Genomic DNA, 12,925 nt, shown 5'->3' with positions numbered 1-12,925 from the left:
TAGGAGTTAACGTGTAAGAAACTGGCAACTAGATAAATTACTATAAAAAATTAGGGTTTACATAAAAGAAAACGACAAAGATTTTTATTTAAAAAATAATATATTTTGTACAATATTAGTGTGTAACGAAGTATAGCGTCGGAATCCAAAACGTTAGAATGTAGTATGGAATAATATATGCTTACTTACAGCTCACTACAGCATTAGCAGAGTTCAAGCGAATTGTATTCAACTGCTGGTAAAGCTAAACAAACATTTAATTTAATATAAAATCAACAAGTATACGGTGTTCCAAAAGTAGACGTCTTAACGAAATATGGTGATCGGCAAAGGCTGGTTTTATAGCTACGCGTTTCGACAGCGCGGCTGAAACGCGCGCGTTTGGGTTTATTCGGGGTAGTAGTTGCGTTTTATAGTCACGCGCTTGAACAATGCTGTTGAGAAACGAGGGCTGTTGTATACAGAAGCGGAACACGCGGTACTAATCTCGATTTACAGCAAAACGTGCGCTGCTAACAGCGGCGCTGCTCAAGGGGCGTCTATCAGCGTAGCTATAAAATCAGCCGAATTTTACATGAGCCAGCCTATATATAACTTATAAAACTTTAACATTTCCCGTTTAAACGGAAAAATATTTTTATAATTTCTTTGCATTGATACAAATGTATGCGCTACGAACTATTTTTATACTTATTACCACTACAACAAAGGTGTATTTACCAGCAGCTAAAAAATCTATGTTTCAATATATTAATTTATATTATATATCATTTAAAAAACAATCACATAAGTAACAAACAGTTTCTTTGGTACAACCGTATAGGCGTCATGTAACACGAGCTAACAAACTGAAAAACCAATCACGGATCCTGGATCTGTTTCAATGTCTCGATGGAGTGTAACATAAACATATATTAGTAGAGTATTTTTGTCAACTGCCCTACTCCCTACTTCTAAGAGCTACCTAGGTGATTAGCAGTGTGATTACACAATTAATAGAAGCCAGCTAGTCGGAGCTGCGGACAACGTAATAGGTCACCTGGGCTCCAGCTCAAAGCAGGAGAAGGAACGGGGTGGTTTTTAGTCAGTAAGAGTCTGACAGTCCTCTCACCTCACCCAAGGCGGGAAAAGTCATTGGATGACTTTCCCCCTCAAAAAAACGGCCGGAAGAAGACGTTCTTTGTTTATACGTTAACTGTAACAGTCCATCTAGACATTGAAATAATCCAAGGTACAAATAAATAAAGGAACAAAACAACACGATACATTTTGAAATGATAGCAGATTTTCAAAGAAAGAAAGAAAGAAATTGTCTTTTCGCTTCACTTAAAATGATGAGTTAAATAACAAGAACACTATAATCTGCGATTATCCCAAAATTAATCTCAAATTATCTTAATTAATTACTATGGCGCTTAGTAGCATTTTGCCACACAAAAAGTACTCTTAAATCCGAGATGTAAAGCACGATAATTAACTGTACATACGGCACTGTCTAGGCCATTTTGACAGAACACACAATATTAGACTCTCAAGCTTTTCAAATAGAATTTAAAATTAAACAATAATAAAATCAATCAACGTACACTATAGGCGTTAAAGACGTCACCAAAAACTATTTCTTTAATTCACAAGTACTAATAAACTGTAAAACGTGTTCATATTGCTATCCTGCTTCTTACAACTAAATAGAAAGAGATACCACTAGGTACGAAGGAAACCATGCATTTCTATTGCATTGTAAATAAGTTGGTAACGATTATATACTTTTTTCTATTAATCCTCTCGTGACGAAGTAGGCACATCACTTTGGCTAGGACATAGATATATAATTTAGATTGGCAATGTTAAAAAACAGTGATAAAATTAGCATTCATTTCCATTAAATTAAAGTAACAAATAACATTTAGAAATGTTTTTGGTTAAAATCCATGTGTATTCATAGGTCATTATTTTGCATAACGTTTGATCCTTGGTACTATCTGCAAAGCTTTTTTAACAAAATCCTTGACTGACAACTTTGACACTTATCTACATCAACAACGAATTCGTTTTGATCACCATTGCCAATCATAATCATCACCTACATTTAGCCCATACACAGACAATCATCTGCCGTAAGCGAGCAATCACTAAGTACAAATACACTGAGGAATAAAGCCTCAAGCCTACAACCTACACGTAAACCTAGCTACAGACTATAAATAAATAAAATCAACAACATAAAGCGAATATCGCATAATACGATAATGAAAATTTTATCAACAGCCTCTGTCATACCATTCTCCTTTAACGTCTGACTAGTAACAAACTTAGGACGTCCACAAGACCTGAGCTTTTGTCTCAAATAGGTAGTGCCCTAGTCACTTGGTAAGATCAATTTATAACAACGACGAACCTACATCCAATTTTTGGTAAACGCACCTCCAAATTACAAATAACTTTTTTATTCAACAATCCTTTTAAAACGCAGGTAAGTTTAATTTATCTTAGGTAATTAACAGTTCAATAAACGACAAAAACATATTTTTTTTAACATACCGAATAAGTACGATCGCCATTGAGCATCTTTATTTAAACGAATTCTTTGACTAGTGACTAACTAGAGGAGTTTAATATATTTTTATCTCTAGATATGTAGTTCTCTTACTTGAGATTTATTTAAAATTCCGTTTAGAAAATTATCTCCTTACTTATCATTAAGTATCTATAATAAAGTGCATTTTTTTCTAATATGGCGCAGCAGTATTTGGCGGGAATCTCTTTAAAACAGGCGGAACTCGATTCTATAAAAAAATAACTTTGTGCTTAAAACTCAGTTATTCGTTTTGCGAAGAGAATTGACTAAAGTCCGAAAGTTATTGAGATATTTAAAACAACTATACCTACGTGTAAGTTATAATAATAATTTAACGTTAATAAAATCCACCTTTTCTCCAAGGCACACCGCTATAGAACCGGTCTATTCTCAAGTCCTTTAATTTATAAATATCTAATTTAAGCTTAACTAGTTTCCGAAACATTTTAATACAAGTGTACCTTCACGACCATAGTCCCTTTGGGAGTGAGCGCGGCTCCAAGCGATGCGAACACTATTGGCCGGGAATTTTAGGTGTAAACGACCTTTTTAAAGCCCGCGATACTGTTGTTCTACAACAGATTAACGCTTTTGGAAGTTTTCATGTGCTGGAGTACAGTTCCCTATAGGTATCCTCTCAATTCCCGCCACATTGAGAAGCTGACGCGTAGGTGTAACCCGCTAATGTCGGTGCGATGCTGGTCGTCCGCCTCCATCCAACGTCTCTACTTATTGCTGATGTCGCTCCAATAACTATCCTGGAAATGCAATCATTACTTTAGTCATAAGTTAATTACTGATATACAGACTTTATTTTAAAACTGTAAAATTGATAATGAAAAGGAATGAAAGACTATTGTATCTTAAAAAAAAATAAGATTTTTTTGCTTGAATCCTGTTTTAATTCGTTTTCCAGCAAGAACAATTATTGTCACTTGTAAGAAAAATAATCTTTCTTCTTGTATTTACCTAAGAACACTAGTTTAATGCGGCCGGCCTCCTTTCCCGGCCCGCTGCGGACTGCCGGGCACCGAGGATGAGGAGAGCCCGAGCTCCAGCGCCAAGTTCTTGTCCACCGGGCTCCGCTTCAGGTAGTCAGATATATGCTGCACTATCAGATCGATTGCCACTGGAAATTCAAGCGTATTGTAAGTTGTTTTAGTGTTCTTTTTACATGTATTACTCTCATGAAATACATGTTTCAATTTAAGAACATGAGAAGGCGAATGATAGGTATATAGTGGTTAAGATACTGGCATATTATAGCTTAATCTGACTGAGACATAGTATCGATAATATAAAAGGTTAGAAATAAAGAGGAACAGATTTTTAGCGAAATTATAATTATAATGAAGGATGAACACCTACTGCCGAACAATGAAAAAACGAAATGCTTACATTATCTCTACTCTAGCATAATATGTTCCTGAAATATTCTACATTCCAAGAAATACTATAAGTAACGATAGCATAAGAAAAAGAATAGACTTGAACAGAAAATAGATACCAGGAGTAAAGCCCGCGCAAGCTTGAAAAGAAAGAAAATAAAGTATACCAAGATTTAGATAGAGTGAAAGCTTTCTTTATCTTTCTTTGGTAATATTTACAAAAATGAAACACGAATATAAATTTGCAAACACTTTATTCCTTTAAAATATACATAAATGACGTCAATACATTGTTTAAAATGGAAATTATACAGAAGGCAGTAAACATACAACAGATACATCGTTTGTGCTGAGTACATAAGTATACACTTTGTTTCACATGACACAGTCAAAATATCTGGGTGTTTCTTCAAAAAACTTTAACTGTTATTTAACAAATCATTATCCTCCCGCGTTATTAAGCATCGTGGTATCTTATTATCGTTCTTATTTTTATTGCATTGATTGAGAACAGTGTCACAGTTTTTTATTGAAACCTTTTGTGTTTCAATCGGCATAATTGTTAACTTTTGTTTGAGGATAATGACAGCCGTTAACTTTTTGATTTTTTGAAGAATCACCCATCTAATAAGCAATTGCATACATTTTCCTTTGATTTGACTGTCTCATGTGAAACTACACATAGTACAGGAGAATCGCATATATCTAGCGAAATATATAAATCAATGTTGCCAGAGTACATAAATGCTACATAAAATGCTGAAAGCTCTACATAATATACGTGTGCGATCGAGAATTTTGAAAGACATTTGGGAAAAAGGCAACTAACGTTATGACAAATAGTATACGTAATTCATTTTGGCAGTTTTCGTTTTAGAGCCTATATCTATTAAAAAAGGTTATGTGCATTAAAACTCCTTTTTGGAATTTAAACTACATACTATAGGAATAGTACCACTCTTTGGACTTGATATGAATTAGTATTAGTATTTACTTCATGGCGAACAGAACAAATATACACAAATATTGGATTGAAACAATTAACTCTACCAAAAACCACGATAAAACATGTTCAGTCAATTATAATAATCACAAACAATCGAATTGTCAAAACAATAATATTTTACTACGGCTCTAATTCTTCTTCTAAGACAATTTTACTAAGCTCAACGCGAACTTCTACGGCATTGTAATGTATAATATGTCCGATCCAAATAAAAGATTAAAATTAAAATTTTGTTATTATTGCATCATTACTAGGTATCTACTGTCAATATTAACATCGACAACAAGTTCATTAACCTTATTAACCAACCAATTAACTATTTATTTGATAATCCTTTAAAAATAAATGAATAGGTCATGGAAAAAAACATTTTTACTTGATACTAGCTGTGACCCGGCACACTTCGTACCGCCTCAAATATTTTGTTCCCACCTTTTAAACCGTCCCTGGACTTCAAGACCAAAATTAGCCCAACCGGTCCAGCCGATCTCAAGTTTTAGCGAACAGCAATTAGTTTTTATTTATAGAGATAAGTGAAGGCGCGTATTAAGAACCATATTGCATAGAAAATAAAGATCAAATTAGTACAAAATTTATCGTAGTCTGCCGTAAAAGTCCGCGTAATTAACTAACACACCAATATAACGAACAAATTTTACATTTCTTTACGTTTTTATCACATTTTAAACAATTGGAATTGGCTACGCCCTCTGTTTCTGCGATACCATTATGTGCTATAATTACCTATGCATAGTAAGTGTATGTATTATATAATAATATTTTTATATGTTTATCCTTTTAGTTCTAATATTTATTGCGACATTTAGAATTTCATTAAATTTTCGTACATATTTCATTAATTTAACACTTAAAACAAGTGCACTTTAAGATGCATTAAACAAATGATAAGAAACCTTACATAGAAAAGCGGATCTGTATTCAAACTACTAGACCAGCGCCAGATATCAACTAAATTATATGATTGTCAAAATAAAATACATGAAGAAACAGAAGGCGCATTGATGACATTATAAAAACCTACTTCAGTAAAATTCAGTAATTTGACCTTATTTAACTTTCTTTACTTCATTAACAAATAAACGATGTCACTTTTGGTCAGCTAAACATAATATCTTCTACGTTTCATTCTATCATATATCATCTTATTAACTACATATTCCGAATTATTTCCTTTGGTATTTCTTTCTTACTACGAGATAATATTCGTCAAATTACTGAATATTCTGAAATCGGTATTAAACAGTGAAATTTAGTACAATGTAATATCTACAGTACTCTACATGGGTCGTAATGATGAATTAGTCTTTTCCAATATTTGAATCAGTCTGTAAATTATACATACATACATGTATTGTCTGTAAATGTATGCACTACGCAACTCTTACCGCCGACGAAACATAAACTTTGATAATAAACAATAAACTAAATTAATATTGGCTACTAACATTAAAAATATGACGTTATGCTATAAAATATCGCTATTAATATGAATTTACGAATCGGTCGATAGATTTATACATGGATAGAGATGAAAACTTTATCATGAGCTCAAAAACAAAATGTCGGATTAAGTCGGCGATAAAAGTTTGGAATATGCATACAAGGGATTTGTAACAGAAAAATGTTTTATCTAAACTATCTATAGGTTGCACAACTTACTATTAAATGTTCACCTCAATTATTTAATAATATATTTGTGACAAAAGCATAAGTTATTGATAAAGTGAAAAGGAGCTATATGAGCCCTTTTCAAGAATGTATTGGGTACATGTATATTTAACTATTGAAAAAATATATAGTTTTATTCATTTTATAAGCTATTGGTGTTCCAAAAGGCAACGGTAACTAGTTATCCTAATTAAACATTAAAAAAAACATTGCACAACTTAAAATATATACAGTACAAAATACGATACTTTTAAAGAAAAAATATTTTAATATAGGAATATAAGGTTTTATAATTAAAAAATAAAAGTATATTAGACTACAGCAAATAAAATAAGATTTAAAATATTGTGCGCAAAATTATTTTACGTTAATGATACGGATAACTACCAACGATGTCCTATTTAGAAAATAGGCTTTGCACCGCCCGCGTAACACAATCTAAAGGTTCAGGTAGGCTAACTCTCTATCTCCATAAAACTTAGATAGATGTGAAGTCAGTACAACAGTTTAGTATGCAGGTAACCGATTTGGTTCCCGTTAAAAAGCATACAATTTACTATAACAATAGCTATTGTTTTGGTACTGAGTCTTTTATTGTCTTTCCTGCATAAAAAAATCTACCTGTACTTTCTACAATTTCTTTTGGTAATTTTGCAATCAGTCTTGTTGTAATAGGACTGTCCAAAATCGCAAGTAGTATCCGTATCAAATACGTGTAAAAACAAATGCATCTTTGAAATTGAACACTTTCGAACAAAAAGAAAATGGATGACATTCATACGTAAAATGATTTTGAAATACTTTGTATTTTGATGGCGTATCATTTCAATACTGATCACATAATAATCTACCAGAAACCCTGATATTTAGTACATAATTATTATAATAATTACCAACTACCAAATTAATTTAGCCATTATAAACTTTAGCTTCCAATAAATAAAGCATGTAATTGCTTGGTAATAAACATTGGATGTTGGTACAAAACATTGGTGGAATATTTATGTTAGATGAAAACATTGGCGTTGGATATTGGGGCATTTGTTACAATATTTGTAGTTGACTACATTTTATAGGAATTGTTGACGAGAGTGTCGAAATGTTTCGAGTTTCAGTAGTAATTGACTATTTGTTAGGTACGCGATAACTGAACGTTGTTGTGCTTTCAGTACCCTTAGTACGAGTTTGTTTTACTTTAACCAAATCGAAACAAGAGTGCGCTCAGGGCTCTCATTGGTTAGTTAATTCGAGCTGGCCAACTCTGATTACTTTCGTACTCTGATTTACGTAAAGCATACTTCTACTAGGGGTACAGAATTTTATAGCATTATCGATAAGGTTGCAAATTGATTAAGAGCAATTTCACGCACGTTACTCCGGACAGACATAACAGTTAAAAGAGTCAAAACTTAACTACATTTGCTGTTGAACGTAGTAAGAACATTCGTCAAATCAGATTTTGTCTTCATCATCATTTACCATTTGAAATACAATTTCGAAAACTGTCTAACAATGGAAGCTTTTTTTAATGGGGAAAAATCATCCAATGACTTCATCCGCCTTGGGCGAGAGGAAGTGTCAGACTCTTACTGACTAAAAACCACCCCGTTCTTACTCTTGCTTTTCGAGCCACGACTGGACCCCATCTGTGGTGGTCTGATGGCTCTTCGAGGTGCAGCGCAATGGAAGCTAGGACTTTAATTTGGAAGAAACTCGAAACATTTCCACAGCCCAATGTCCGTCGAGATGTAGCGACATATCGACACGTCATACAAATATACTTACTCTATATGCTTTGTAAAGCGTCAGCCTTATAATAAACAATAATGGACCTTAACTACAACGTACTTATACATATACGGATATTGGAGAAATTAACATTACATAGCCACTTACTGGACATGAGATACCGTTTTAACTGTTTGTACAGTGCAGTTTTTGGTTTAAAATATAGCATACTTTGCCATGTTATAGAATTAATTTCATTATTTATTTAGTGGACTTATAAAGGACTTTAAATAAGCATTTAGTATTTTCTTCTTTCGTTATAGAAGTTAGTAAACCAGTTTATAACTTCGCTTTAAAGTTTACCTTAAAATGCACAGTAATATAAACCGTATCTCATACGCAATAAGAGCTAGAATCGAATACACGTCTACAACACAAGTGTATGAGGTACTGGGACGTTACATACCTTGAACAATCATGTGACGTCAGTGACTTTGTTTCCTAAGTACTCTATATAAGACCCATGAAACAGACAAGTAGAAGTTCACGTCGAGATTTCGCTAGGAAGAACTAAAACAATTTACTTCACAAGTAAAATTAATCTTAGGTTGATAGTTTCAAGAACTTATATGCTTTGTAGTGGAAACTTCCAGCCTGTTGTGCTTTGTACAAGTATTTTCATCACGGCATACTTCATAGAGGACAATAAGGTCGAGAGTACTATGGCAACAAAGTCACATACCGTCAAACTGTCTACTACTATCGACTCAGAGTGTCTTCGGAGCTTCCAGACATTCGCCGTCCATTGGTCTCGTCCACCTCCTGGTGTCCATTGCATCCATTCACAATCTTCGGCGGCGACGCCCTCTTCTTATACATGATATCCCAAATATGATGCACGATAAGGTCAATAGCCACTGCAACAATGCAAAACGGACTTTAAATCCTTGATCATACGGTTCTTTTTGCAGCTACATAAGAGCATAGCCGCTGCAAACATTTTTAGATTTTTTTTTTAAAGTTCGAATACAGAATGTTGCAGTATACGACCTCGTTGCAGTGGCTATGACCTTGTGTCACTTACCTTCGTTAGAAAATGTCACTTAAGTATAATAGACATAAAAAAACCGCTTGTAAAAAAGACGAAAATGCGACACGAAACGATAATATTACATAGAATCGAATTAGCAATTTTAATTTCATACTTTCTCTATTTAATTTAAATATTCAAACCGAAATAGGGCTCTTACATTTTTGTTCAATACTATTTTCTTCGATAAATATGTATACAGTTGAAGTAATGGTTATGTGTTATTCAACTTACCTAGGTTGTCGGCTCCTCTCGGAATGATGACGTCAGCAAACTTTTTGGTCTGCAAACAATTATTTAGAAATGAGGCTATTGTAAACAATACCTAATTGTTTCCACAAGGCATAATTAGTACGTAATTTATCAAGGTTTCTCGATATCATTCAAGGAGTTACAATTTCAATGATGGTCTCGATTTACCGTTAACTATACTGGCTGAATGCGAAACCAAATATGATAGTAATAATATTACGTGCATATTTCAGTGTTTGGTTACCTACAGTCTACAGATAAGCACCTGAAAACATAATGTAGGATACAGACTGAGAATGAACAGAACATTACAGTGTTTAAGAATATTATTGAAAATTGTTCAAAAGGAGCTATAATTAAGTTTCTTTATAGGCTTCTAGCTTCTGTTAGCAAGCGGCTTCGCCGGAGCTCCCAGGATAAAAAAGTAGCCAATGTATTATTTTTAGAATAACTATAGTTAGACATCCTAAATTAAAGCACACGTCGCTCATGAGGAAGAGTGTGTGACTCGAAACTAGTAGAGCTTTTCTTCATTAATGTTTGTGAGTAAACCGTGATTTAGTTAAGCCAATGTGTTAACGCAAACTATAACCTTTCTCTATGCTCTATTATTTCAAGAGTAATTGAAAGAGCAACATAGTTTCCCATTCATAATATAAGTAGAAAGGAGGTTCACTGGCATCCCTATAACAAGAAGTGTCAACTCACCGGCAAGCAGAACTCTTCGAAGGCTGGCTTGACAAAGTTCATGTACTGATTGAGTACCTGCTCCAGGTCGCGGCCGCGCTCCATTATGTCACGAGGCACTGTAATATAACACACCCTATCATATCTGTTCCAGCTTAAACTAGCATATTTGCAAATAAGTGATAGATGTGGGGTTCCTCAGGGTTGTATGCTGGGACCAATGTGTTTTAAAGTTGTCTTATTATATTAGCAGATAAATTAGATTAAATGAGCCTATTCTTGAAATAGTGTTGAATAGTATCATTATAAATGGGATTTTAATAATATAGAATAAGATAAAATTCTAAATCAAAATTACACACACACATTCACATTGAGCAGAAAGTCTATGCAATAACAAAATATTGAGAAGAGCAGACTTTTTCTTTACTGACAGAAATTTATAAAAGTATAAACAATAATAATTGAAAGATTATTTAGTTATGTAAAAGACTTACCTCGCCTAGCGAGCCTAGTGTCAGAGTCAGTGTCGACGAACAGCTTCATGTGGAACAGTTCACGCACCTCGGGGAAGTAGAACACCAAGATACCTTCGATCAGCACCACATCAGCAGGGTAGATTGTGTGCGAGCGATGTGGGCTGGTGCAATAGTAATGGTATTGGTTAAAATTATGACAGATACATGTTACAAACACATGTCATGATTCCTGACAAAATTGTTCTTAATAATAAATTCTTAATATAAAGTATTCTGTTCCACCTCATAAAATCACATCAGTGGTATACCATTTTTAAGAAGTTACATTTCAAGTACAACACAATGGAACATTTAATTTGATGTTTCAAAAGTACCTAATTAAGGATTAATTGAAATAAATGCTTTGATTATTGACTTTAACTTTGATCAACTCTTAATAAAATCTAGCAATAACTCACCTAATAGAGTTGGTGATATAATCATACTCCGGTATCTCCACCTTCTTGCCAGCAAGGATATCTTTCAGGATAGCAAGCAGCTTCTTATCGTCAAACGCGTCAGGGTGATCAAAGTTGAACTGTCCTCGTTCAGCCCGGAGCCTCTCTGAGGGTGTGAGAGTGCGGTAGAAGGAATCCTGACTGATGCAGACTACACGGCGCTCTGTCTGCTCCTTGTGCTGTTGCCCCAACTTCTCCATGATGCGTTGGCATACTGTTGACTGGATAAAGCAAATCAAATAATACTGGTTGTGTTCTAGATATTTTAGGAATATAATGTAAATGTGATATTATTTTGTATTTGTGATTTAGTGAAAAAAAGACAAATTAACTATCAAATTAACGAATATTGTATTTAATCTATTCTTTCCTATTGAATTTAAATTAAAACAGTTATAATAATAATTAATGATAGTATTTTAAAAGATGTTCTCTTTCTCAAGAACACAGTAATGTAATCCTTCATTATTATAGCTATAATAAAAGATATTTGTATTTATTTGATAAAATAAAAATAAACAATATGAGGTGTGGTGGATATTCCCAGTCCTGGGTCTAACTCATTTGTAATATTTCTTGAACAGACACTCGACCACGTTATTTATAATAATATCTTTTGTTTTGTTTTATTATAGCCATAGTTCTGTTTTATCTACAGCATCATTGGCAGTATAATTTCGTGCCCATACCTCAATGAGGTTCGCACAAAGAGGTTATACATTTACGCCGTAATGACATATCGGCTTTCAAACTAGTGTAAACTCTTTTAGTAAGAATTTCCTACAAAAATAATGAAGCTTAGCCATTCTTGATTACGTAAGTAACAGTTCAAGTAAGAAAATCGATAAATTGCGAACCAAAACATTAGGTTAAACTAACCTTGCCGCTGGCCGTACCACCTGCCACACCAATCAGGAACGGAGTTTTGCTCTCGAAACCATTGGCAGTTGAATAATCCGTTGGTTTATCTGCCATTTTGTACGTATGAATGGATCTTACAGGTAATCTTATTTTTAAAACACCACAATACGCACTCACACAACACTTCTGCAAAAAAGCTGACATTGACATTTGAAATGTTGTATTACCAAGGTCAAAAAATTAGAATATCTGCAATCTTGCAACTCCACACTCCACACACTGTCATAAAAATGATTCGATTTGATTTTATTTTCTTGTTTAAGATAAGATTAAGCAAGGAGACCTCTTTGCTTAATAATCTTTATAACTGACCAGTTATTTAAATTAATATTGTAGATCGAGAGCATTTGGGAAAAAAATAATCCTTTAGTTTCTCAGGAAACTATTATAATTTAGTGTTCTACTAAAGATGTTGTGTAAAGTATCGATCAAATAATATTAAGTTTCTGTTTATGCATTCTCACATGAACCGCAGTAGAAAGCTTTAATAGTTTTAAGGCAGTTGTCCCACCGGCAACGATGAACGAGTAACGAGTAGAGCTAGAACTAGAAACGAGTTAAGCGAGACGTGGCGAGCGAGTGTGTAGTTCTGATATTTGTGTAGCTCGGC

General features: G+C 33.7%; 1 protein-coding gene across 2 annotated transcripts; it reads right to left on the bottom strand.

Annotated features, from left to right (window-relative positions):
* Window positions 1-81: 81 nt before the first annotated feature.
* On the bottom strand, window positions 82-12,520 carry LOC118263076 (uridine-cytidine kinase). Of its 2 annotated transcripts, XM_050697299.1 has the most exons (7): window positions 12,274-12,515; window positions 11,356-11,615; window positions 10,916-11,058; window positions 10,440-10,537; window positions 9,714-9,762; window positions 3,548-3,707; window positions 82-3,336 (listed from the first exon to the last, which is right to left on the bottom strand). In XM_050697299.1, the coding sequence occupies exons 1-6, from the start codon at window positions 12,463-12,465 to the stop codon at window positions 3,562-3,564; spliced, it is 888 nt and encodes a 295-aa protein (XP_050553256.1). In that variant the 5' UTR covers window positions 12,466-12,515; the 3' UTR covers window positions 82-3,336; window positions 3,548-3,561. The 2 variants fall into 2 exon arrangements, with proteins under 2 accessions (XP_050553256.1, XP_050553255.1); XM_050697298.1 differs by lacking the exons at window positions 82-3,336; window positions 3,548-3,707 and adding an exon at window positions 4,204-9,306 and having other exon boundaries at window positions 12,274-12,520.
* Between the last annotated feature and the right edge of the window lie 405 nt (window positions 12,521-12,925).

The sequence above is a fragment of the Spodoptera frugiperda genome, chromosome 12, assembly GCF_023101765.2.
Source record: "Spodoptera frugiperda isolate SF20-4 chromosome 12, AGI-APGP_CSIRO_Sfru_2.0, whole genome shotgun sequence".
Classification (NCBI taxonomy): Eukaryota; Metazoa; Arthropoda; class Insecta; order Lepidoptera; family Noctuidae; genus Spodoptera; species Spodoptera frugiperda.
This window is presented reverse-complemented; position numbering and strand designations above follow the sequence as displayed.